The sequence below is a fragment of the Accipiter gentilis genome, chromosome 11 (assembly GCF_929443795.1).
Source record: "Accipiter gentilis chromosome 11, bAccGen1.1, whole genome shotgun sequence".
NCBI lineage: Eukaryota > Metazoa > Chordata > Aves > Accipitriformes > Accipitridae > Astur > Astur gentilis.
The window spans coordinates 1421248-1444931 of NC_064890.1; the positions used below are offsets into that span (position 1 = coordinate 1421248).

At 57.1% G+C, this 23684-nt stretch overlaps 2 protein-coding genes and 1 long non-coding RNA gene across 4 annotated transcripts in view; 2 read left to right on the forward strand and 1 right to left on the reverse strand.

Moving 5' to 3' along the window:
- The first annotated feature begins 11264 nt into the window (after positions 1–11264).
- Positions 11265–15966, forward strand: IRF5 (interferon regulatory factor 5). The gene is made up of 9 exons (XM_049813720.1): positions 11265–11318; positions 12127–12308; positions 12855–13044; positions 13350–13402; positions 13508–13538; positions 13647–13922; positions 14181–14570; positions 14840–14958; positions 15091–15966. Exons 2-9 carry the CDS (start codon positions 12135–12137, stop codon positions 15322–15324), a joined length of 1467 nt encoding a protein of 488 aa, XP_049669677.1. The 5' UTR covers positions 11265–11318; positions 12127–12134; the 3' UTR covers positions 15325–15966.
- A 210-nt stretch (positions 15967–16176) lies between these two features.
- TNPO3 (transportin 3) overlaps positions 16177–23684 on the reverse strand; it is a 42841-nt gene continuing 35333 nt past the window's right edge. For both annotated transcript variants that reach the window (XM_049813718.1, XM_049813719.1), the window contains exons 13-23: positions 22963–23054; positions 21969–22045; positions 21607–21667; positions 20982–21122; positions 19831–19947; positions 18823–18917; positions 18444–18600; positions 18033–18200; positions 17750–17862; positions 16722–16813; positions 16177–16575 (exon numbers count right to left, since the gene is read on the reverse strand). In XM_049813718.1, coding sequence (XP_049669675.1) covers positions 16753–16813; positions 17750–17862; positions 18033–18200; positions 18444–18600; positions 18823–18917; positions 19831–19947; positions 20982–21122; positions 21607–21667; positions 21969–22045; positions 22963–23054 — 1082 coding nt within the window. In that variant the 3' untranslated portion in view covers positions 16177–16575; positions 16722–16752. The remainder of the gene's footprint in view (positions 16576–16721; positions 16814–17749; positions 17863–18032; positions 18201–18443; positions 18601–18822; positions 18918–19830; positions 19948–20981; positions 21123–21606; positions 21668–21968; positions 22046–22962; positions 23055–23684) is intronic.
- Positions 18792–19773, forward strand: LOC126044313 (uncharacterized). The gene is made up of 2 exons (XR_007507635.1): positions 18792–18900; positions 18990–19773. It is a non-coding gene; the product is annotated as an uncharacterized LOC126044313 (long non-coding RNA).

Consider the following 23684-nt stretch of genomic DNA (forward strand, 5'->3'; position numbering starts at 1 on the left):
TAAATATATTTCAATTTGGGCTTAAAATGCTGCGTGGCATTTTAATTACTTACATTTAAAATCAGTGCTTTGTAGCAAGATGTGATCCTATTGGAAGGGAATGTCGTACAACCAAAATCCCATTTTACTAGATCACCCTGAAGCAGCATCGTGTTGCTATTTGATTTCATACTGCATCAGCGTACCATGACGCGTCAGATTGTCGATATATTACAGCCAAATAGCAGCGTGGCTGAGGTCAAGCCTTAATCACGTTGGATGCGATTCATTCGATGAGATGCTCACGTCCACATCTGTGCTGGCTGTCTAGACTCCCCTTATAGTCACTGGAAAGAAATAGGCACTTCCAGGGCATGATTCATCTCATCCTAAAGTAAATGCCTAAATTAGGTCAGATGAATTGTACCCTAAGAGTACGTTTCTCTCCAGTCTCTGAAGGGAGCTGAGCTGCGCCCATGCCATGGCAGATGTTCACACCAGATATTTACAGTACGCTGAGATAATTCCCACCCTCTGTGTCATGGTAAACAATTTTAAAAGCTGCTTCAGCCAGCTGACATTTAAAAACTCGTCCCAACTATTAAGTCATGAACTGAAAAAACTTACGCGAAAGTTCCTTGAAAAGCAAACACTTCATCTTTCTTTTTTTATCTCTGTAGTTGCTGATATCGGATGATCTTGAGAAAATAATCACATGCGTAAGGCTACATCCCTATTTCAAATGCAGATCCATACTAGCAATCAATTGTGTATAGTACAGCTGGTCCGGTGTCAGAAGATTATGTACAGACTTTAACATCAGGAGATGTAATTTTTTTTTTTTAATAAAAGATAGTTCGGGGGAGGTCGTTTTCATGGTTTTTAAACTTTAATGTTTGTGTTTCCAAGCTTTTCTTTACACCCAGGAGGACTAGAAACTTACTTTTTTTCTTTACAAGGAATCATAGAATATCTCAAGTTGGAAGGGACCCATAAGGATCACTGAGTCCATGTTCTTATAAAACATGATTTAAGGGCTCGAAGGAAAACCGGGAGCAGCCCAATTTTACCAGCCAGGCTTCCACCAGGTCCTGCCCTCAACGACTGCACGGCTCTGTGGAGTGAAGGCTAAGGAGGGGGCTACCTCCAGCACCAGGACCTGCCTCCCTTCCCGAGGGGGTAGCTCATCCCAGGCACAGAATGATCTGGACATTGAGGGATCCTGCATGCGGATCTACAGGCCACGGTGTGGTCTAGGTAGATGGCTTGGAGAACAACAGAACAAGGAAGGTGTCGCTGAGCAGCTCATGAAACCAGGGGTCCAGGGTTGGATGCTCTCACCCAAGCAGAATGCTGTCAGACTGGTGACTCGGTTCAATTTCTGGCCCAGATTTCTGACTACATTTAGAACAATGTCAATCCAGCAAAGACCACAACCAGGAGGATTGAGTAGTAATTTGAGGCCCTTCTTCCTGAGTTATGGGGAGGTTAGCAGTGTGTCCTTCATTTTCTGCCCAGAAAGTTTTACTTGATTAAAATATCTCCACACTTATGGCCTCCTAAATCTAACTCAGTATTAAATCTTGATGGAGGTGATGAGGCCTGCGAGCTTAAAATCTCCAAGAGGTACAGGAGCAGAAGTCAGTCAGCCTTCCTCACAGCAGAGGTGGGTGATTCACCTCTTCCTCAGCAGCCTGGTCCAGTGGTCCAATCATCCTTATGAAATCAAATGCCGTGTCTCAATTCCTGTTTGATCCATCCAGCTTCTTATGCTACGGCCATCATTTCTTATTGTGACTTCTCATTCTGATATTCTCCACTGCTGTTAAGATCATTTTATTACCTTATGTTTTCTTGCAGAAGTGCTCATATGCAGAATCTTAATCATCTCTCCTCCTTCCTTCTGATGAGCTAAAGAAACCCTGAACCCTAAGTACTTCATAAAAGACCTTTTCTCTAACTGTCAGACCATTTTCATAGTTTCTTTTTTTTAGTTCTTCCAGTTTTTCAGTCTTTTAAAAATGTTGACACATTGCAGCTGGATAGCCTGCTCGCTCCCCAATATTTTGCGCGAGGTAAAATCCTCTCACAGTCCTTATTTTTCTATTTCAAGGTTCCCAATCTCTTGATCCCACTGGTTTGATTTTGCTAACACTGTAGATGTTTAGCTGCTTTGTCCGCTGAGACAGTACTAACAAAAGATATTTCCTTTCTCCATAGGTCTTGTCTTGCTCAAAACCTTAGCTAAGAACGGGTACAACCACAAATCATCTATAAAATCAGATCTTTGCAGTCCCCATTTTGTAAATAAAGTGTTCTGGCTTTTGAAAGTGCCGAATACTTATTAATTATACCTTCAAACTCTTCCAAAAGCACAGAATTAGGAGAACACATTACTTATTAACTAGCTTTCCAGCTGTAGCCTTGTTTACCTCTTTGTGACATGCCCCAGACAGCAGAGAAGTTCAGGGGAGGATGACCTTGGTATTTGGACAAAGAAGAGGGAATTTTATGAGTCTGTTGGCGTATCGATCATCCCACCCACAGCTGCAGCTGCTGCCAAGTCAAGGGCACTGTTTAGGTGCTGGTTTTAGCTTAAAACCTTTGTGAGTCCCTTGAGAAACACCCCTGGAAGAAGAGCTGTGGTGGTCTGGAGAACCACCAATGCCATGAAGGAGCTGGAGCACTGGAGGGCTGGAGGACTCTGTCCTCAAGCCATCTGCCTCATTCAGGAAGGTGAATTCAGGTGGAAGGAATCTTGCTGGCCAGGAGTGCTTGGTTTTGCCACAGAACTAGATGTTTTTCCTAGGAAATGCACTGTTGTTCAAACCCAGATTAACTGGGGAAGTCCATGGCTTGTGTAATGCAGGCAAACAGACAGGTCTCTCCTAGCTGTGCCTATGCGAGGTGGCCTGCTTCCACATGAGCTGCAAATAGGGCAACAGGGAGTATTAAATGAAGGATTGAGAATATCTGAAGGGAATTCCTAACTCTAGCTTTGCCCTGGGAGGCCAGCTTCATTGTAGGATTGTTGGATACTGAGCCACTATCCACACCATTATGAGTCCCTCTGGGAAGCTGCTACGGAAGCACAGTAAGACTCAAATGCTCACTGGAAGCACAGCCTACTTTACCACCCTCTCTTCAGGTCATTTCCCAAAAGTGGTAACAGCACCAGAAAAAAAATCCACCCAAACCCAAAGTGTAAACACATGAACCCTAATCCTAGATCCTGCACTGGGTCACCTGCAGAAAGCCCAAAGGAGGGCAGTGACAACAACTGGAGGTCTCAGGACTGCGGTCTGGGAGGAGAGCACAGAAAACCTGTGCTTGATCAGGGTGAAAACAAAGAATATACAGGTGGTTTTTTTAGCAGTCTCCTGCTGGGAGTGGGGCAGCAGCCTTCCTTTGCACATCCAGGCCATGGATGAGGTTGTGGATGCACCAGGTCCAGCACACAGACCTACAGCAGGGTGATTCAGACAGGAGGGATGGAAGAACCAGGTCAGACAAACCTCTCCCAGGAGCAACGTTAGTGGTGGTGACTGCTCCAAGGGAGGACCATGAGATGGGCTGAGGTCCCTCAGTAGAAAAACAGGTCCCACGGGTGAAATATGGGAAGCCCTTTGACATTGGGCTGCATCCCCAGCAGCATGCTGAAGGGTGGGGAACATGGAGCTGCATGCGGGAACACGGAGAAGAGGGAGACACAGCATGTCCAGCATAAGGAATGATGTGGGAGGTCGGAGGAGCTCCAGTACAGGCAGCAAGAGCATGATGCCATTTTGTATGGGCAAGACAACCAGCTGTGACCTGACCATCAGGAGGCTGCTCTGAAGGTGTATCACTGAGTGTCCTGATGGGAAAGACTGACTTATGCCCTGCCTCAGTTTACCTCTGACCATGGGAGGCAGGTGTCAAGAAACCAAAACACTGAGCCTTTCTGAACTTACTCCAACAGCTCATTCCTGATTTATTTCAATGCTTCTGTGCCTTGTTCTGACCCTAGGCTGTGGCCTCTTTGGTACCCAAATGGAGGTACAACCTGGTGGGTTCCCACACAGCCTCGTTCCTACAGCCACTCTCTGGAGCAGAGCCACACAGCAGGTCTGACCTCCTTCCCATGACGCCTGTCTGACAAAACCTAAATCCAGAGCCAGGCCCTTAGCTCCTCCTGTGAAACCACGTGGATATAACCGCGCACTGACCAGCCCCGTCATCGGGCTGGCACGGCACGTTCATGAACCATTAAGCAGTGGGTCTTAACCTCGCTGGGTGGCTATAAATACCCTTGTGCTCCACGAGCAGTGCCAGGAGGCATCAAAAGGGAAAAGCACAAACCTCCCCTGCAAAATCCGAGTGGAACAAACCAAAACTGACTCAGCATCTGCAAATCCCCGCAGTGTTTGAAAGTGCGGGGTGGAGGGAGGAGCAGAAATCCCGACACCTGTAACGAAGGACTTGTGAAGAGCAACCCGTTGTGTGCAGGATTTAATATAGCGATGAGCAACGTGTCCTGGGGTCAGCGGCCGGGGGCAGAGGAATGCCCCCAGCTAATCCTCCCACCCTGCGGCCGTCTATTTAGGGAAGCAATGGCCGCGCGGAGCCGAAGGAGGCCCTGCGCTCAGCGTCCTGGCATTCCTCCACATCCCAGCTGGCTGCTCTCCCAGCCCTGCACCCACTCCTCCCCGGCCGCTCCGGGGCAGCCATCGGCAAAACCCCCATGGATCATGGTGGAAAGGGCTGGGCAGAGCTGTGCCCCCATCCAGCAGGCACAATACCTGCCTTGAGGTCCACGGGGCTGGCTAAGAAAATCAGTTGCGAGCCAGGAGAAGCATCTTGCCACTCCTCCACCCTCCCGTGCCGTGTGTTGAGCCGTCTTCGTGGGCTCAGCCACAGCGCTCGGAGCGGAGAGATGAGCCGGAGGGAAGGCATTTGGGCCGGTGATCTAAGGGAGCAGCAATGCAAGGGAGCTGCCAGCCCGGGCTGCTGGTGAGCATAAGCCCCGTGAGCACTGCCGCCACCAGCCAACGCGGACGGGGAGAAATGTCCTTGTCCGAGCACGGTGTTGTAACCCAGCACTGCCGCTAGTGCCAAGGGGCACTGGCAGCCTGGCATGGGGGCACATGGAAGGCAGGTGGGAATGAGACGGCTGTATTGAGACCCCATCCTGGGCACACACATGCTCCCATGGGGAGGTGGGTGTGTGCCGGAGGGGCACAGCCCCCTCAGAGCGGCTCGGGCTGCCCACCCCTGCCGGTGTCTGGGGCTGCCTGCAGCCGCAGTGGAGGGAAGGCACAAACTGGATGCATTAAATGCATATAGTTTGGACTGGGTCTTGTTTGCTTGTTTTTTTAAGGAAGAAAAGAGTTGTCTGCTCTTGATGAGCAGAGCAGCAGCAAGGAGACATGCATGGCCAGTAGCCCTGAGCTCCTATTCACCTTTAGGCCCTGAAACTCCAAAAGAAAATCAGTGACTTTCTGCACCTTGGTCTCTTTGAACTGCTGCTGCCAGGACATGATCACGTCTAATTTGCAAGACAAACTCCAACCAGCTGTTACACTGTCCACAGCACCTGCACATCTTACAAATCTCCTGTCCTGCAGTGAGGCAGGGGGCTGCAGGAGGAAGATGGCAGCTCTGCGCCCATCACCCAGCTCCAGGGGTGCCTGCTGGGAGCCAGGGCTCCAGCAGGATGGCAGACACATCCTCTCCCAGCACGGGATGGAGGGTCCCTGCCTGGGATGAGATGCTGTTCTGATGCTGTTCGAGCATGATGCAAGCTGCCTCTTCTCACTCCTGGGTGTTGAATTTTCCCAACTCTGTCTCTTGGATCTCTGCTACTTCAGAGAGCTTTAGCCAAAAAAAGAAAAATGAAATGGGGAATTCTTGTTCCCAGAGCAGATTGATTTAATTAAAGCCATTTAAATCATTAAAGTGAATCTTGAGCTAAATCAACAAAGCAAGAAACCTCAAATTAATTCCATCCTCTTAATCATGGTTTGTGTTTGTTCACTTTAATCGTTCCCTTGCAGGAAGGTCTGTTATCAGGGAACAGTCGCCAGGACATGCCTGCGCCCCAGTGCAAGCGCCTTGCGTGGATCAAAATACCCTGAGGACAACCATGTGTCCCCCAGGTGTCCCGTGGGGGCTCTCAGACCCCCTGTGTAGCCATCCAGGCACAGTCCTGGCACCGGTGACGTTGCTGCAGGGCATCCTGGACCCAGTCCACGAGGCCAGGTCCTCCTCATGTCTGTGTGGCTCTTCTAACCTCTGGCTCTGGTGCTCTTAGCTGAGGAGCAAGGGCAAAGTTGGTCAGGTCTCCCTCTCCTGGAAAACCAGCACATTTCCTGCTGCCCGGAAGGTTTCAGCTCATCTCCGGCTTTCAATCACATGCTGCCCTTGGTCATCTGACCCTGGAGAGCTCTTCTTTGCCTTGGTGGCTTCCAGCTTGTCCCTTTGCACCGTCAAAGGGGAACATCCTGTTACCACTGCAACTCCATGAACTCAGCAGCACCCAAATAGCACAGCGAGTCAGGGGTAGCGAGTGCCCGCTGACGGGCACGGCCGCTGCGGGGGACCCCTTGCAACGCCTCGTTGCAGAGCTCATTCATTAAATCACAGCTAGCCGGCTCAATCCTTTGGATGATCTTACAGGCCAGGAAGTTAAAAACAAGCTGCTCTCTGCCCATAAAAAGCAAAGGGCTTTCAGTGTGGAATCATCAAGGCCTGAGGGATCTTGCAGTGCATGCAAGCAGTGGGAAATGTTCCCAGGACGATACACCCTTGGAGAGGGGAGCTGGCATGTGGGGCATAGGCGTGAGCCCCAAAACATGGCTTAGTCCCAGCCCTGATCCCTTCAAAGGTTTTGCAAAACACACTTGAAGCTTCACTGCCTGCGATTCTGCTCCTCTGGCCTCCTGGTCGCTACAGGAATCGGTTCTTACTACCTGAAATGTGTACCAGACTTAATTTTTAGGAACATGGAAGGGGTGGCATTCACATATTTTTCAGACAGTCCCCAAATTCCTGGCTGTCCCACACCACTGGCTACAGTCAAAGCGAGGGTGCCCTAGAGCTGCTCAGTTCTCCAGAGAGAAGTTGTCACCTCCTGGCAGGGGCTGAGGAAATCAGGCTCCTAACACCAAACTGCCTCTGAAATTGGCAGCAGAGCCCACCAGAGGAGCCCGGCTGGCCCACTGCAAGAGGCTGCACAGGGAAGTCCTTCCCAGCAGAAAGCCAAGTCTTCCAGGCAGGAATAGGAACACCACCTCGCTAGGGACACAGTCCAAGATACAAAATTGTCATTTAATGGGTTGGTTAAGGAGATGTTTGCAGAAATAGAACATACAAACCTAATCCCATTGGCACCGTGTACCTGCCACCCGCAGACAAACATGCGGCTACACTGTTCTCCTCACCTTCTCGGTGCCTGCCTCCCCGTGCTGCAGACAGCCCCGCTCTTCCTCAATTTGCATTGCTCTTTGCAGAAATAAGCCTTTTCCTCCTCCCCTTCTTCCTTCGCCTCCCAAGGCCCAGCCTCAGCTGCTGCCAACATCACCGAGATCCATCCTTCTATCTGGCTGTAGGTTGATCTCCACTAATCTGACAGCCTGCAGTACCACGGCGAGCTGCGAGCAGACGGCGGCCAGGATGTCGATGAGGGGGTCCGTCAGGTCCCGGATGCCGCAGAGGACCTTCAACAGGAACAGCAGCAGAGGTTGCAGGACACTGTTGAACACTGCTGCCAAGAAGGGCTTCAAAATATGATCGCTGATGGCTGTCAGCAAACCGACCACCAGCACCTGGAGGGAAAGGCAAATTTGGGTTAAAATGCTTGTTTTTGATGAATATTCACCAGCGCATGCCATCCTGAGGTGTGGTGGGGACCCTGTAAAGAGCAAGTTACTCAGAAGGAACTCCCCACTTCTCGTAGAGATGCCGAAAACGTGGCCGAGATGCAAAAATTTCACTATGGGAGGAGGAGTTTGAGATAGTGAAGAATCCAAAGTTTCTCCTCCCAATACTGAAGTGTTTTGACATGGAAATACTCAGAGGAAGGGAAGCAGAAGTTCATGCTCAGGGTTGTCAGCATGTCCCATCACCTCCTACAATTATCTCTCCTTTTGCCTTGTCCCCTTCCAGTGACCCCAGACCAGGCGTATAGGTGGCAGAATGGTTCCTGGTGGTGTATTTGGGATGTAATCACAGTTTTTGGAGAGCAGATCTTCTGGGTTAAGTATCGAACACTCCCATTTCTCATGCCGCCCAACCTCCACCATCCAATGTCCAGTGTTTCTGACCTTGGGGCTTTCTTTTCTGTTGGAGAACAAGCCCAGCCTCCCCACAAACACATTCACTACTGAGACGGGACTGAACTTTAACAGCCCAGAGCTCTTCAAGGCAAACAGGCATCAAAAAAAGTAATCAACAGACATTAAAAAAAAAAATCAGATGGAAGATTCTCCATTAGAGGTTGTAGATCCTGACTGCTCATACCACATCTCCTCTCAGTGGCAGGGAAACTGGCACGGCTCACCTGGACCACGGTCTCACCGAGGAAGTGAACCAGCTCGATCAGGAAGGCGGCGAGCCCGTTGACCAGGAGCCGTGGGACAGCGAAGGATTCCCTCAGCTTTTGCTGAACTGTCCGCTCAGAGCTGCCGTGGAGAAAATGAGACGTCAAAACCGGAGAGTAAACCCGCAGAGCGATTCGACCCCCAGCACCTCACCGCCTCTTCCCGGAGACGGCATTACGGAGCTCTTGGATGTCACGAATGCTGGAGCACCTCCCACGCAAGTTGGGTATAAACTGGCCTGGAGGCACCATCCCTGGCGCTGCAAGACCTGGCCAACAGCAGGAGGCCGAGCTGGACTCCAGCCATGGAAGAAAACCCCTGGAAACACGATGGCCTTGTGTTTATCCCCCTTCCCAGACAGCCTCGGAGTGGGACGGCCGACTAGGCTAGCCCGGCATGGCTCCGGCACACCAGCCAGCTCCTCGGCACCACATCCCGCTAGCAGCAGAGCTGGCTCCACAGGATGAGGCCACCAAATTAAGGATGAGAAAGAGCTGGAGGTCAGGCTGCCCTACCCAAGGGGGTGTTTTACCCCCCTGCCCCAAATTAACTAATGAGCAAATAAATAGGTGATTTGAGGCAGCTGCAGGCAGAGACTTGGAGGTGGGAGTGTGAGTTTGCTGCCTGCTGTGTTTTTAGGCAGGCTTTCCCTGTACCTGTGGCCAAAACCCGGCTGAAGGAGCTCAAAAATACATCATGCCAGTATCCAGAGCTGGCGGCTGGCCAGGGGCCCGGGAAGCGATGACTCCGAGATGCTGACAGCCCAGCTCAGGGAAATCCCATCCAACACCAGCCCTACGCCCCAGGGAGCCGCTTCGGCCTCAGCAGGGCTGAGTGCTCCCTCTCACGGCGGCGGAGACTGAGGCAATCCCGGGGAGTTTTAACCAGAAATAGAAAAATAAAGACATGGAGAGCGTTGGGAGAGGGAAATCAGTGCCAGGTTGGAAGTGAAACACAGCATCCCACCTGGAGAGCCAACATACCCGGGGCTGCAGGCAAGAGCAGTTTCATTTCTCGGTGGAAGAAGCGAATGGGAAAGTCCCCTCCTCCGCGACTTCACACGTGACAACCCCAAAAAGCTGATTTTTTTCCCCCCCTTTGTCCTCATGAGGGCACGTGGTAGAGAGCGGAGCTGGGGACGGGGACACGGGTGAGGGTCCATCGCCGGCGGAGCAGCCCAGGGACTCGTGTGAACAGCAAATCCAAGGCTGGTGGAGACAGTTGCTGTTAATGATGGAAAAATTAAAGTAAAAAAATTAAAATGAACCCTCTGAGCAAGCTGAAGCCCTGGCGCTTCCCGAAACAGAGCTTGTGAAAGGAGGCGGCAGCGGAGGGGAAATGTGCGACCGTCCTGCTTCCTTCCCGTTTCCCTGAAATCTCTGCCAAAAAGCTTAACGCCGGCTCATCGGCGGGGCCGTTGTCTACTACCCATGGGCCTCCTGCTCTGGCCGCTCCTCCGGTGAGGAGAGAAAACACCCAGGCAAGGCTGGAGCAGATGCAGAAACAGGATCCTTGAGGAAATATCCATTCAGCATCCCATAAATCGGCATTTTTTAGTGCCTTTTCCCAGCATTTTGTGCCTAGCTGTGGTTTGCACGCCGGGTACGGTTGAGGAAGGGAATTTGGATGGGTGCATGGAGGGAAGATGCTCCGAGGCTCACGTCTCCTCTTCCCCGAAGTCCTGTGGCAGAACAGGACCGCCATTCCCAGCCCAAATTGACCGTTCCCGGCTCGTAGGCCAGGATCCAGCCCTGCCCTGCGACCGGGATTCACCCATTCCGCAGCCGCCTCTTGGGAGAGGCCAGGAACCCGGGACAAGAACAGACGAAAAAACCCACGGCGGAGAAAAAACATCCGTCCAGCACGGCGGATAGAGGGGAAAGGTTCCCCCGAGCACCCAGAACGTCTGGAAGGGACTTGGCGGTGACGCGGGTGCGGAGCGGGAATATCCCTGGGGAAGCACCGGGAGATACCCACGGGATTTTGGAATCCTCCGTGGAGCGGATGGACGGGAGCCGCGGGGTTAGGCCGGGCTTTGGCAGACGAGGGGGGGGCTTAGAAACACGGCCGAAACCCTGGGTGAGGAGCAGCAGCGCGGGGGGGGTAGGGCTAGCTTAAAATTAAAACAAAAACCCCCACCAAAAACCCCCTAAATTTGCAAGTTAAATAAAGCCGTTCTACCCCAAATCCGAAGTCTGCCCGGGGAGCGCTGGAAGTCTTGCCCCGCCCCTTCGCCCCGCCCCCTCGCGTTGCCGGGCAACGGCCCCGGGGAGGGGGAGCGGAGGTGGGCGGGGAGAGCGGCGCTAGGGGCGTGGCCTCCCGCAAAGGGGCGGTGAGCGGGTGGGTCACGCCCACAGATGAGTGACAGCGAGCGCGGCCAATCACAGCCCGGTTGGGGAGGCCAGGGGCGGAGGGGGGGTATGGGAGGGGATGCCCCGCCCGCTGCGGGGATCCCCGCGCGTCACGTGGAGTGAGCGATGCGCGCGGGGTATGCAAATGTATGTAAAGCGTATGTTAATGAGGTGCCTGCCGGGAGGGGACACCCGGGGGCGGGGGGGACACGGGACCCCGGAGAGGGACACGGGGTGGGAGGACACGGCGGGGGGGGGGGGGGGGGGGGGCGGAGGAGGGACACGGGGGGAGGGGGGACACGCGGGGACACGGGCCCCGCCCCGGGGGCGTGGGCGTGGCCGGTCCCGTCCCAGGGCCCCACCCCGCCGTGCGGAAGCGCTGGGCGGCGGCCCCGGCTCCGGAGCGCAGGTGAGTCCCGGAGCCGGGTCCCGGGGGGGGGGGGGGGGGGGGGGTTCGGTCCCGGGGGGGGGCGGGAGTCAGCGGGTGCCGTGGGCACCGCGGGGATGCCCAGGAAAAGTCCCGGGGGGCACTTGGGGACCGTGACCCCCACCCCGCGGGGACCCCCCCGTCCCTGTAGGGACTCCCCCGTCCCCACAGGGACCCTCCCAAACCCCGCAAGGACCCCCCCCAAACCCCGCGGGGACGCCCCCATCCCCATAGGGACCCCCCCCGTCCCCGCAGGGACCCCCCCCCCCCGCAGGGACCGCCACCCCGCTGTCCCCACGGGCCGCAGGACCCCCCTCCCCGTTCCCGCTGGGCTCTGGGGGTGCCCCTCTGGGTGCGGCCCCTTCCACCCCCCCCCCCCATGTCTGTGTCGTCCCCCCCCCCCCCCCATGTCACCCCCCCGGCAGCTCGGGGCCACTTTTGTTTCCCCGAAGCCGACGCAGCTTCTGCTTTCAGGGCACAGGGTGACGCCCCCGCACCCACGGGAGGGGGGGACACCCTCCCCCACCCTCCCACCCCCCCAGGACGAACAGGGACCCCAGCTCCGACCCAGCCCTGCACCCCTTACCCCCACCCACCCACCCACCCCAGGGCCCTGGGGGGGGGGCGGTGGTGGCACGGGGTGGGGGACACACACACGACACGGTTCCTGTTTTGGGGCACAGCTGCACACACGTGTCACGAGCCGGCCGGGCCTCAGCCTCACCTCCGGCTGGTGGGTACCCCGGTGCCCCCCCAGCCTTTCTGTTCCCCCCCCCCCCCCCCTCCCCAGATCCCACCATGAACCCCCCGCCCCGCCGGGTGCGGCTGAAGCCCTGGCTGGTGGCCCAGGTGAGCAGCCGGCGCTACCCGGGGCTGCAGTGGCTGGACCCCGAGCGGCGACGCTTCGCCATCCCCTGGCACCACGCCACCCGCCACCCCCCCGGCCCCCAGGACCACGACACCATCTTCAAGGTGACAAGGGGTGGGGAGGGACACAGGGCGGGGGGCGATGGGGTAACAAGGGGGACATGGGATGGGGATGATGGGGGGACCAGGGTGAGAAGGGGGACACGGGATGGGGGTGATGGGGTGACAAGGGGACAGGTGTGATGGGGATGATGGGGTGACAAGAGGGTCATGGGATGGGGGTGATGGGGTGACAAGGGGACAGGTGTGATGGGGATGATGGGGTGACAAGAGGGTCATGGGATGGGGGTGATGGGGTGAGAAGGGGGACGCAGGTTGGGGATGATGGGGTGACAAAGGGGACGGGACGGGGGCGATGGGGTGACAGAGGGGACCCGGGATGGGGGTGACGGGGATGACAGGGTGACAAGAGGGACGGGATGCGGGCGATGGCGGTGACGAGGTGCCAAGGGGGACACGGGATGGGGACGATGGGATGCCAAGGGGGCACAGGCGGGGGATAACGGTGGGACGGGGTGACAAGGGGGACCCAGACTAGGGTGCTGGGGGTGCTGAGCGCACACGCACACCCCACACCCCCACACCCCCCAGGCGTGGGCGCAGGAGACGGGGAAGTTCACGGAGGGAGTGGACGAGCCGGACCCGGCCAAGTGGAAGGCCAACCTGCGCTGCGCCCTCAACAAGAGCCGCGAGTTCCGGCTGCTCTTCGACGGCACCAAGGCCACCCCACTCCAGCCCTACAAGGTCTACGAGCTCTGCGAGGGCCCAGCCGATGGCGCAGGTACAGCCGGGGGGGGCACCCATGGGTGTAGGGGGGTGGGGGGGGTCAGGGTGCTGGAGGGGTGGGGAGGGATGGGGACTGGGGGTGGGTGTCTTTGGGGAGGGGTTTGGGTACCCCCATGAGGTCCCAGCACCCCTCAAAGCCCCAGCAACCCATCGGGTTCCAGCACCCTGTGAGGTTCCAGCAGCCCACAAGGAACCAGCACCCTGCGATGCCACAGCCCCCCACAAGTCCCCCTACCCCCCAAAGACTCAGCCCCCGCCCCCAGCCCCGTCCCCCCGCCCCAGCCCATCTCTCCCTTGCAGATGGGGTGGCCGAGGATGACTACGGCTGCGGCGTGGAGGAGGACGTCAGCCAGGTACCTGGGGGGGGGTGTCATGGTGGGGGGACCCCCAAACCGGGGACACCTCGGGGGGTGTCCCTGCACCCTGACCCCATAACTGCCCCGCTCTCCTCCCCACAGCTCCAGAAGATGATGTCTCTGAGTATCAATGGTGAGTGGCAGGGTGTCAGGTGGGCGGGGGGGGGGGGGGCACAGGGTGCAGTTTCAGGGGGCGGCTGGGGGGCTGTGGCCACCCTCCGACCCTATGCTGTGCCCCCAGACACCCAGCACAGGGGGGACCTGCTGCCCCCCTATCCCTGGCCCAAGGAGGAGCCCCCCTTCGGCAGCGGCTGCCCTCTGGGGCCCTTCGCGCCACCCCCCCCGACGCTGCTCCCTGGGGAGGTGGGGGGCACCCACGGGACCTCCGAGCTGCCCCCTGCCGCCCTCGCCGAGACGGGGCCCCCCCTGGGTACCCTGGGGCCCCCAGCCGCCTGCCCGCTGGCACCCATGGAGAACGTCATCCCCAACCTGCTCATCAGCCCCCACATGCTGCCGCGTAAGGACCCGGGGGGGGGGAGGCTGTCTGTGGGGTGGGGATGGGGTGCCATGGATGAGGGGATGGCTGGGGGGGGGTTGGTGTGGGGTGGCTGGGCATGGGTGTGGGGTGGCTGTTGGGTGGCCAGCTGGTGGTGGTCATGGGTACGGGGTGGCTGTGGGGTGGCCATGTGGTGGTGGCCATGGGTGTGGGGTGGCTGGATGGGGTGCCCGTGGCGTGGTCTCCGGTGGGCAGCTGACATCCACGTCCCTTTGGCAGTGACCGACCTGGAGATCAAGTTCCAGTACCGGGGCCGTCAGGTCTGCGTCCTCACCATTAGCAACCCCCACGGCTGCCGCCTCTTCCACAGCAGCCTGGAGCCCACGCAGGAGCAGGTGGAACTCTTCGGGCCACTGACGCTGGAGCAGGTCCGCTTCCCCGCCACCGATGCCATCCCCAACGAGAAGCAACGTTTCTACACCCACCAGCTCCTGGACGTGCTGGACCGCGGGCTTATCCTGGAGCTGCAGGGCCAGGACATCTACGCCATCCGCCTCTGCCAGTGCAAGGTCTTCTGGACGGGGCCCTGCGCCACCCACTGCGGCGGCCCCAACCCCATTGAGAGGGAGAAGAAGACCAAGCTCTTCAGCCTGGAGGGGTTTCTCAATGGTGAGAGGAGAACGGGGTTGCCCCCCTGTGCCCTTTGAGGACACGGGGTGGGACGGAGGGACCAAGCTGGGATGGGGGGACACCAGCTGGTACATAGGGACCTGATGGTGTGGAGGCACCAAGCTGGGATGGGGAGATATGGTGGCATGGGGGGACACCACCCAGCACAAGGGGACCATCTGGGATGGGGGGACACCAGCTGGGATGGTGGTGGGACAGGCTGGCATGAGGCCCCATCCTGCCCCTCACCGTGGTGTCCGGCCCCGCAGGCCTCATCCTGTTCCAGAAGGGCCAGACCACCACCCCACCCCCCTTCGAGATCTTCTTCTGCTTCGGTGAGGAGTGGCCGGACCAGAAGCCCAAGGAGAAAAAGCTCATAACGGTGCAGGTGAGGTGACAAAGGCTCCCAGGCACAGGGACACCCCGGGGCTGTCGCCCAGGTCAGGATGCTGCCCAGAGGACACGGGTGGGCGTCCCCACGCCGTGCCGTGCCGGCTGACGAGGCGACGAACTCTTGCAGGTGGTGCCGGTGGCGGCGCGGCTGCTGCTGGAGATGTTCTCAGGAGAGCTGTCCTGGTCGGCCGACAGCATCCCCCTGCAGATCTCCCACCCTGACCTCAAGGACAAGATGGTGGAACAGTTCAAGGAGCTTCACCAGCTCTGGCAGAACCAGCAACGGCTGCCACCGGCGCAACCAGAGCCCGGCCCCGCCGCTGGACCCTGGGTGCTGCCGCCCGGCTCCCTGCCCCAGTGATGAGGGGACGCGGGGCTGGGGTGGGGGGACGCAGGGGCCACCCACCACAGCGCCCACCCACCGCAGCGCCCATTGGGGTGGCATTTCCCACGTTGTCACCCTGTGGCTGTCCAGCTGCATCCACCCATGCCTCCGGAGCTGCCGGTGACAAGCATCCACTGGGTGCCATGATCACATCCTGGCCCCGATCACCCGTCCCAGGAGGAGAAGCTGGACCCCCTCTCTTCTCCCTAGGGCCACCTAGGATGCGAAATGGCAGTTTTGGGGTGAAAGAGCAAGAAAATGGGGCCACACTGGACCCCCAGCGCCCGTGGGGGTGACTGCACTCCCTGCAGCGCAGGGCATCCCAAGCCAGGCACGGCCCTGGGAGAAGAACCAGGCCAGGACTTGGGTTTTTAATTTATTTTTTTCAGTTTTTTGTTGTTTTTATTGTTCTCGAGATGGCTACACACCCCCAGAGGGAACAGCATGCGCTCTAGCCGTGCCCGCGGGCCCGCGCCGGCCCTCTCCCAGCCCTGTCCCTGCACTCGCTCGAGCCGTCTCCTCCCCGCGCGATCCGACCCTAAAATAAATCAAATAAAAGCAATAAAAAAAAAAAAAACAAACAAAAAAAACCCAAACCAAAAAAACCAACCCAAAAAACCAAACTAAAAAAGAAGAAAAAAAAATAATAGAATATATATATTTAAACAGTCTGTCCCGCCTGCATCTTCTCCGGGAGGTTGCCACCAGGCAGGACACAGCGGGCTCAGGGAGGGCAGAGCCTGCAGCCACTGCCTTTTCCTAAATCTATTTTAAACCCCTATCTTTCCTGAAATAATTTCTATTGTTTGTTTGTTTGTTTGCTTCGGGTTTGTTTTTTTTTTTTTTTTTTCTCCACTTCACAGAAAGTTTTCTACTTCGCACTCTGGTGCGGGTAAATCCATTTTCCTCCGGTGTCTGGTGGCGGTTGGTTGGTGTGTTGGGTTTTTTTGTGTGGGTTTTTTTGTTTCGTTTTTTTTTTTTTTTGTGATTTTTTCTTTTCCCCCCGTTGGTTTGTTTTCTTGTTTCGGTAGCCGATGTTCGGGAAGCGAATCCGCCGGGAAAGCGGGATCCTCGAGCTGTCCTCCCGCGCGCACGCGCAGGCCCCGGCTCTCCTGGCTGGCGGGACGCGCTGGAGTGAGTGAAAGCCCTCGGCCACGATGAACTTTGCTGATTGTGGGACACATTCTTGGTTTTCTTCGTTTCCTGTCTTCTAATTAAAAGACATTCCTGGGAGGGGGAGAGAGGGCTCAGTCCTTCTTCCCACCTGCTTCTCCCGCAGAATCGCAACCCCACGGCCCGTGGCGCCACCACCGTCACCGTGGGGCAGGGTCACGGTCCCTGTGGCCACTCGTGGTCCCATCGCCGGCTCTTACCTGGGAGACGGGCGCCGTGCCGGAGCAGGAGCTATCGGAACAGGCGGGTGAAGTCCCTCAGAGCCCAGCAGACTTGTTTACATTCCTCAGCGCTGCAAAACAAGGGGTGACATGGGGGGGGGGGTGTTGGTGACATTAGGGGGACGTTTGGGAAGAGGGGAAGGTCTCCTCCCAGCACAGCCCTGTTGGCACGCAATGGCGGTGGGGACCAGGAGCCAGGTGGCTCGGCTGCGAGATGTTGGCAGAGATGTAGGGGCAACCGTTGGGATAAAACGGGCTTGGCAGCCCCCGGACCAGCTGAGGGGACCTGCGTGCCACTACGGTGGTGGCTGGATGAAAGGAGCCAGCCGCCCCTGGGGACGAGCACAGCAGGAGACTCAGGTTCCAGGATTTTTTCCAGGGCCGGGCAGAGGGTGAGGGAGCATTTGGGTGTTGAGCGGCCGATGCCCCCAAACTGGCCGGTGACCCCACTCATGGAGGGGAGGACAGCGGGCACCAGCTGGCCAGAGCAGGCTGCAGCTTGCCGGGCTGATCCTGCTCTCGCCCTGGGGCGGGACCCGGCCCTCAGAGCAGCTCAGCCAGGAGCCGGTGACTCACAGGGCCGAGGAGATGGAGGGAGGGCGGACGGCAGGATGGCTTGCGAAAGGAGGGATGCTGGCCGCGCAGGGCTCGGGCAAGAGCAGAAAAACCTGTTCAGTGATGGAAAAGGCAACACATGCCCTCCAAAGCAAGGCTTTCCGCAGCCGGTGTTCTACTGGGAACACCCCGGATGAGACATCCGAGCAGATTCATGGGCAGGGGCCAGCGGTGACGTCCCACCAGCACGCTCAGCTCTTGCAGAGATGCTTTGGGGCTGCTGGAGGACAACCCGTGGCAAGCAGCAGGTAGGACTGAGCCTTGTAGGACACCAGGGTGCACAGCCCGCAGCCCAGAGAGGAGCTCACAATGGAGACGGAGCTGCGGCCGTGTGCCACCCATTGCCGTCCTGGCTCCCAGCATCACAGCCTGCCCCGCTCCGGCACGCTCACCTCGTGACCTGCTTGTGGAAGTCCGTCAGCTGTTTGTGTGTGACCTGGATGGCTCCTCCCGTCGTTTCCTTTGGTAAACCCTTCAGCGAGTTCTCCAGCCAGCGACAAAATGTCTGGAGAAAGCAAGAGAAGGGAGAAGCTCAGGATATGGAGCCAAACCCAGCTTCCCCACATTCTGGCTTAGGGGAGGCTTTGAGATTTGGCCCCACGTGAGACCACGTGCATGCCAGGATGGCTCAGGCCCCCCCGCATGCCCTTCTGGGGTACATCCCGTCCCTCTCACCGGCCGGTCGATCTGCATGATCTCCCAGAGCACCTCGGCGACGTCAGGCAGGGTGTACGGCGGCAGGCAGAAGCAGCACGTGTGCAGCAGTTGGTTGACGAGCTGCTGGCCCAGTTGGTTCATCACCTGGCTGATGAGCTCCTTCCGTACTTCAAAGTCCTCCTCGTGCTGTGGGAGGAAGAAGAGGGGGGCGGTGAGGCGCATCCTAGGGACACGGACAAGCTGCTCCTTGCTCTGGGAGTGACTCCCAGAACATCTTCACCGGCAGCGGTGGAGTAACCGTGGTGGCTTGGCTACAGCAGTGGGACAGGCCTCTCAGGGGACCGCGGTGACAAACGCTGATGAGGATGGCACCCCCAACTCCACGGAGGAAGACCCCTGCCCCAAGGAACGATGCCACAGGTCACTCACGTCGTTGGCCACCCCAGTGTGGATAAGATCACGCAGGAACTTCATGACACTGCAGTTGGCATCCCGGTGATCCAGGGTGGTGGCGGCGATGGCCCACTGCAGGATGGGGATCATCACCTGGCTGCGTAGCAAGGTGACGGGGCTGCGCTGGATAAACCTGGCCGGGCAGAGGACAGACGGATGTTATCGGCACTTGCCTGGCTTCCCGGCACCCTGCCTATCCCTGTGTGCTGGTGGGAAGGCAGCACCCTGCCTTCTCCCACTTGCCCACTGAGACGGGAGCACTCCCAGGGGCGCATGGGGACCGCTCCACAAGGAGAGAGGGGTTGGTTGGGGTGTCCTCACACAGCAGCAGAAGGCGACAGGAGAGCGTGGGTACCTGGCTGCTAGTCGGAAGAGGTCGTCCACAGTGTCCGGGTGGTTCTGAAGGCCATTGGGCTGCTCTAGGAGTTGGAAGGTGGGTATGCATAGCGCCTAGGAGAGGGGTTGTGGGGATCTGTTAGTAATTAACTATGATTACATCTCAAACTGCCTTTCTCTCTGCAGGGAGATTTCTAGCAGGGACCACACCAGAGTGGATCACACCCTGGCTTCTCCTCCTGACAGCCGAAAGGGCAGGTCTGGATCTCTCCTCCCAATGGGGTACGTGCCCCAGAGCAGCAACACCTTCCTCAGCGACTGAGCTCCTCCAACGAGAAGCCACTCACCAGTTCTGCTTTAACCAGAAACTTCTCCTCCTTGCTTTTGTTCAGCCAGCCACCAACTTACACAAGAGCAGAGAGGTGCTGGGACCAGCCTAAGTTTCTGGGGAAACTGCTCTGCTTTGTACAAACCCTCTGGGCACCCACGGCACAGCCTTCCCCATGAGCAAAGAGGGGTAGCTACTGTGCCAGCACGTGGAAACAAGAAGGGCAACAAAGTTGGTGAAGGGTCTAGAGCACAAGTCTTATGAGGAGCGGCTGAGGGAACTGGGGTTGTTCAGCCTGGAGAAAAGGAGGCTGAGGGGAGACCTTCTCGCTCTCTACAACTACCTGAAAGGAGGTTGTAGTGAGTTGGGGGTCGGTCTCTTCTCCCAAGTAACAAGTGACAGGATGAGAGGAAAGAGCCTCAAGTTGTGCCAGGGAATGTTTAGATTGGATATTAGGAAAAATTTCTTCACTGAAAGGGTTGTCAAGCATTGGAACAGGCTGCCCAGGGAAGTGGTGGAATCACCATCCCTGGAGGTATTTAAAAGACATGTAGATGGCGTGCTTAGGGACATGGGTCAGTGGGACTTGGCAGTGCTAGGTTAATGGTTGGACTCGATGATCTTAAAGGTCTTTCCCAACGATGACGATTCTATGATTTAGATACATGGGAACCAAACCCATCAGCTCTGTGCACCCACCTGCAGCATGTCGAGCAGTCCCTGCCGGCAGCCTTCCTCCATGCCGTACTCGTCCACCAGGATGCTGCCCAGGTAGAGGAAACAGGAGTGCTGGTGTGCCCGGTACACATTCACCATCTGTGGGGAGACACACACCGCATGGCACTACAAATGCCACCTGCCCTCTGCCAACATCGCAGGCAGCGGCGGGTCCGGCACAGAAACTGCTGCGACTGTTTCCACCAGAGAAGTCCCTGTGTGCCGCTCGCTGGGGCCCAATGGCTGCAGGATCCAGCCGGGAACCTGGCAGCCCCCCTGCCACGGCTGGGGATTTCCTCTGCCAGCCCCACACTTCCCGAAGGGCTGGACCTAAGGCAGAGACCCCAAACCAGCTGCATCCCAGTGGCACGGTCCTCCTGGCTTCCTGACGGCGAGGGGCTGTATCCCTCAGCTCCGATCCACAGGCGAGCCACAGAGGGGTGAAGCCGTATGCTCGTTACCTCCCACCACCCCAGCCAGGGTTGCTTGCCCACTGGATCTGCCCAGCAGTCCTACCTTCTCTCTGAGAAAGGGCTGCTCTCATCACATGCTGAGACGATGTCCCAGCCTGCTAGACTGTCCCCCAGCCCCCAGGGTGGGCAGGGGACACCCTGAAACACTTGCTCAGGTCTGATCTTGCACTTGGGAGCATCGCCGTGCTGCAGCTCCCAAAGCCAAGGCAGCTTCCCCTGGCTTTTGATCCTTCCTTAGCCCAGTGGAAGCACCAAGAAGAGCAGGGGACACCTGACAGGCTGAGAGTTACCTCTTCAAGGAGTCAAACAATGCAGAGTTTCATGCAGACTTTTCAAATTACAGATGCAACTGCAGGGCTCCCACAACCTACAGAGCATCTATCAGGCAGAGCTTAGCTCTCCCCTGCAGTTCAAAGGCTCTCTCTACTCCTCAAGGGTTTACGTAGGAACTCCTGAGACTGCCAGCATTCACCGCAGCGCTTTCCAGCACCGGTTGCTGCCTGGCCACACATCGATGGCAGCCTGGGCAGCTGCCCACAAGACGCGCCTGCCTGCCGATGCGAACCAAGTGAGCTTTTTCCAAAGACAGCTCCAAGCCCAAGATTGCAGCGTCCCCACAAAGATGTTGAAAGCGAGGTTTCTCGGCAGCAGCCTCCGTACCTGGGTGACGAGTGGTTGCAGCAGGGCGGCAGAACCTTTGCCCACGCAGCGGACAGCGAAGCGCAGGCACCGGCAGCACCGCTCCACGATGCGGTTATCGGCACTGTGTTTGTTCAGGGTCTCCGACAGCACAGGCCAGATCTGAGCACAGACAGACAGAAGGGGTTAAAGCTGAACCAGGGACACAGTGCACCCCACCACAACAGCACCCTCCTGTCCGAAAAACACCCAGATTCCTGTACTGTCAGGCAGATGCCACTCGGGTCCCAAAAACAAGAGGCACCTGCATTATGGGACACGTAGATTAGCTTTACGTAGGAGTGAAGAGCTCAGAGTGGCTTAATACCTCTGGTGCAGTGCTGCAAGCATTACAAGGGAAGAGAAATTAAAGTACCTGGGACACTTCCAGAGCCAGGTCCCCTTCCAGGGGTTTGAAGACCCAAATCCCACCTACTCTGCCCCCCCCCCCCCTCCCCCCACCACACAGCCCCAGGCAGAGGTGCCATTGGACATGTGGATCTGCCTAGCAGCTGGGGATTGCAACCAAACCCACCACTTGGTACAACACCCCCATCAATCCCCCTGCAGAAATTCCTGCCCTGAATCCGGACCCGCTGGCACTTACTTCCTGAATGACTTTTTGGCACGGATGGATCTGTCCATTTTCTACAATGGGGTTGGTGTGTCTGTGAAAAGCAACAAAGGGTTAACGGTATGTTCTCTAAACAGTCAGGTTTTGTGTTTAAAGCCGAGGAAATGGGTTCGAGCCTCAAGCACCCACCGAGGCTGTGGGAAGGGGACCATAAACTGGCTTAGAGGAGCTGGGGAGTCTTGAACTTGGTTGAAGAAGCAGCTTCCAGCCCATTCCTCTCAGGGCCAGGGGGAAACGAGCTGCGACTAATTTGGTTTTAAGTCTCTGGGTGAACAGCTTTGACCCACATGCTTACGAACCCCCTGCACAGGCTGTCGCAGCCCCTCCTTCCTTACCTAAATATGACAGCGAGTCGATCCAGGGGCACAGTAGGGTCTGAGGAGAGGCCGTTGCTCGGCTCCTGAGAGAGCAGCTAGAGAACAAGGGAAAACAATGGGATTTCAGGACCACAGGCAGCCCCGTTTCCCAGCCTGGACACCAGACCCCACCAGCAGCACCTTCACATCCCCTTCAGGCCAAAGCAGAGCAGACATCTCCGTAAACCTTGCCTAGGACCTAGGCAGCTCCTAGCCTCAGCCACACGCATGTAGGTTGCTCTAAAAGCTCAGAGTGGCTTCTCTTTTTGTCTTCTCTGCTTTCAGAGCCTACTAAAAGGGATCTCTGGAGGAGAAGGGAGCAGGGTCAGAGGTGGAAGAGAAGCCTGCCAATGGGTGAGAGCTGCTAGGAGCGGGCAGTGTTGGCAGGAGGAGCTCTCAGGAACCACTCTTGTGCAGCTACAGGTCATCCTGAAAAGGCAGAGGATGTGCACATCCCTTTCTTGAGGCTTCCCTCCCTCTTCCTGCCATCCTCCGAGATTTCTACTCTCCATTATCCTGGATCTGCATGGAAAGGTCACTAGGGCCACTATGTTTTCGGGACAGCCAGAACGTGACCTTTTGGGGCCCCATACCCCACAAAGAAGTCGAGTTCCCACATTCTCCATCCCAGAGATGTGGGGTGAAAGCTGCCTGCTGCATTCAAGGTGGGTTCAGGAAGGCCAGCTCTTTGGCTCCTTGCACATAAACTGATTTCTAAGAACCCTTTTCTTCCCATTTAATGCATTACAGGCTCTACCAGCTAGGTATTTCGCAGCCAGGAGAGGCTTAGGGACAAGTACGGTCTCAGTCGTGGACTCCTCATACACCTCTGACTTTGAGGACATGCGATTACCAAAGCAGATCAAGCCACCGGGCAAAGACGGAGCCACAGCAGCTTGATGGCGTCCGATCCGTCCCATCCAAATCAGTGACAGGCAAGGAACATGTTAACGCAGCTCCGGCCGAGACATACCTTCTTCAGCGCCATCACTTGTACAGCACAGAGTTCACTGAGGCATTCTGCTATCTTCTCCAAGGGGAGCCTGGCAAGGACCAAGGCTGTCCCTGAAAGGCAAGAGGAGACAGGCTCAGGAGCAGGAATGCAGCGTAGGAGTGCAGTCAGTGAAACACAACATGAGCGAGGTTCCCAAACAGGCCCTGCCTGCAGCCTGCTACCAGTCCTGCCTGCGTGCAGGCAGGGAGAGGGCACGGCTCTGAGGCAAAGGCATGGTCTGCTTCCCGAGACTGGAAGGTGTTTCTCTACAGCTTGAACCCGACTCTTTGGTTAAACCAGATACCAAAATACTTTCTGTGGGGCGGGAAGGAGGAAGGGATACCAGCATGTGGGAGTACAGGTATGATCTAAAGGCAGACGGACATCACAAGCACATCTGGGCACCCTGGCGTGCCCCCACAGCATCCTTGCCCTGCCCCAGCAGCAACACGAGGTCTGAAAAAGCTTGTTTTGACCCACAGCTAAGGCATTTCAGGGCTCCCACAAAAATGAAACACGACGACGAACGCTTGAGCCGCTCCCCACTGCCACATCACAGCATCCCACTCAAAGGCAGGAGAAGCACAACCACCCTGCGTCGGAGGTGCCAGCAGACCACAGGGCTGGGGCTGATGACACCAGGAGGAAAAAATTCTCCCCAGCTCATGTATTCATTGCGTTGTTTTAAAGAAGGAAGAGAA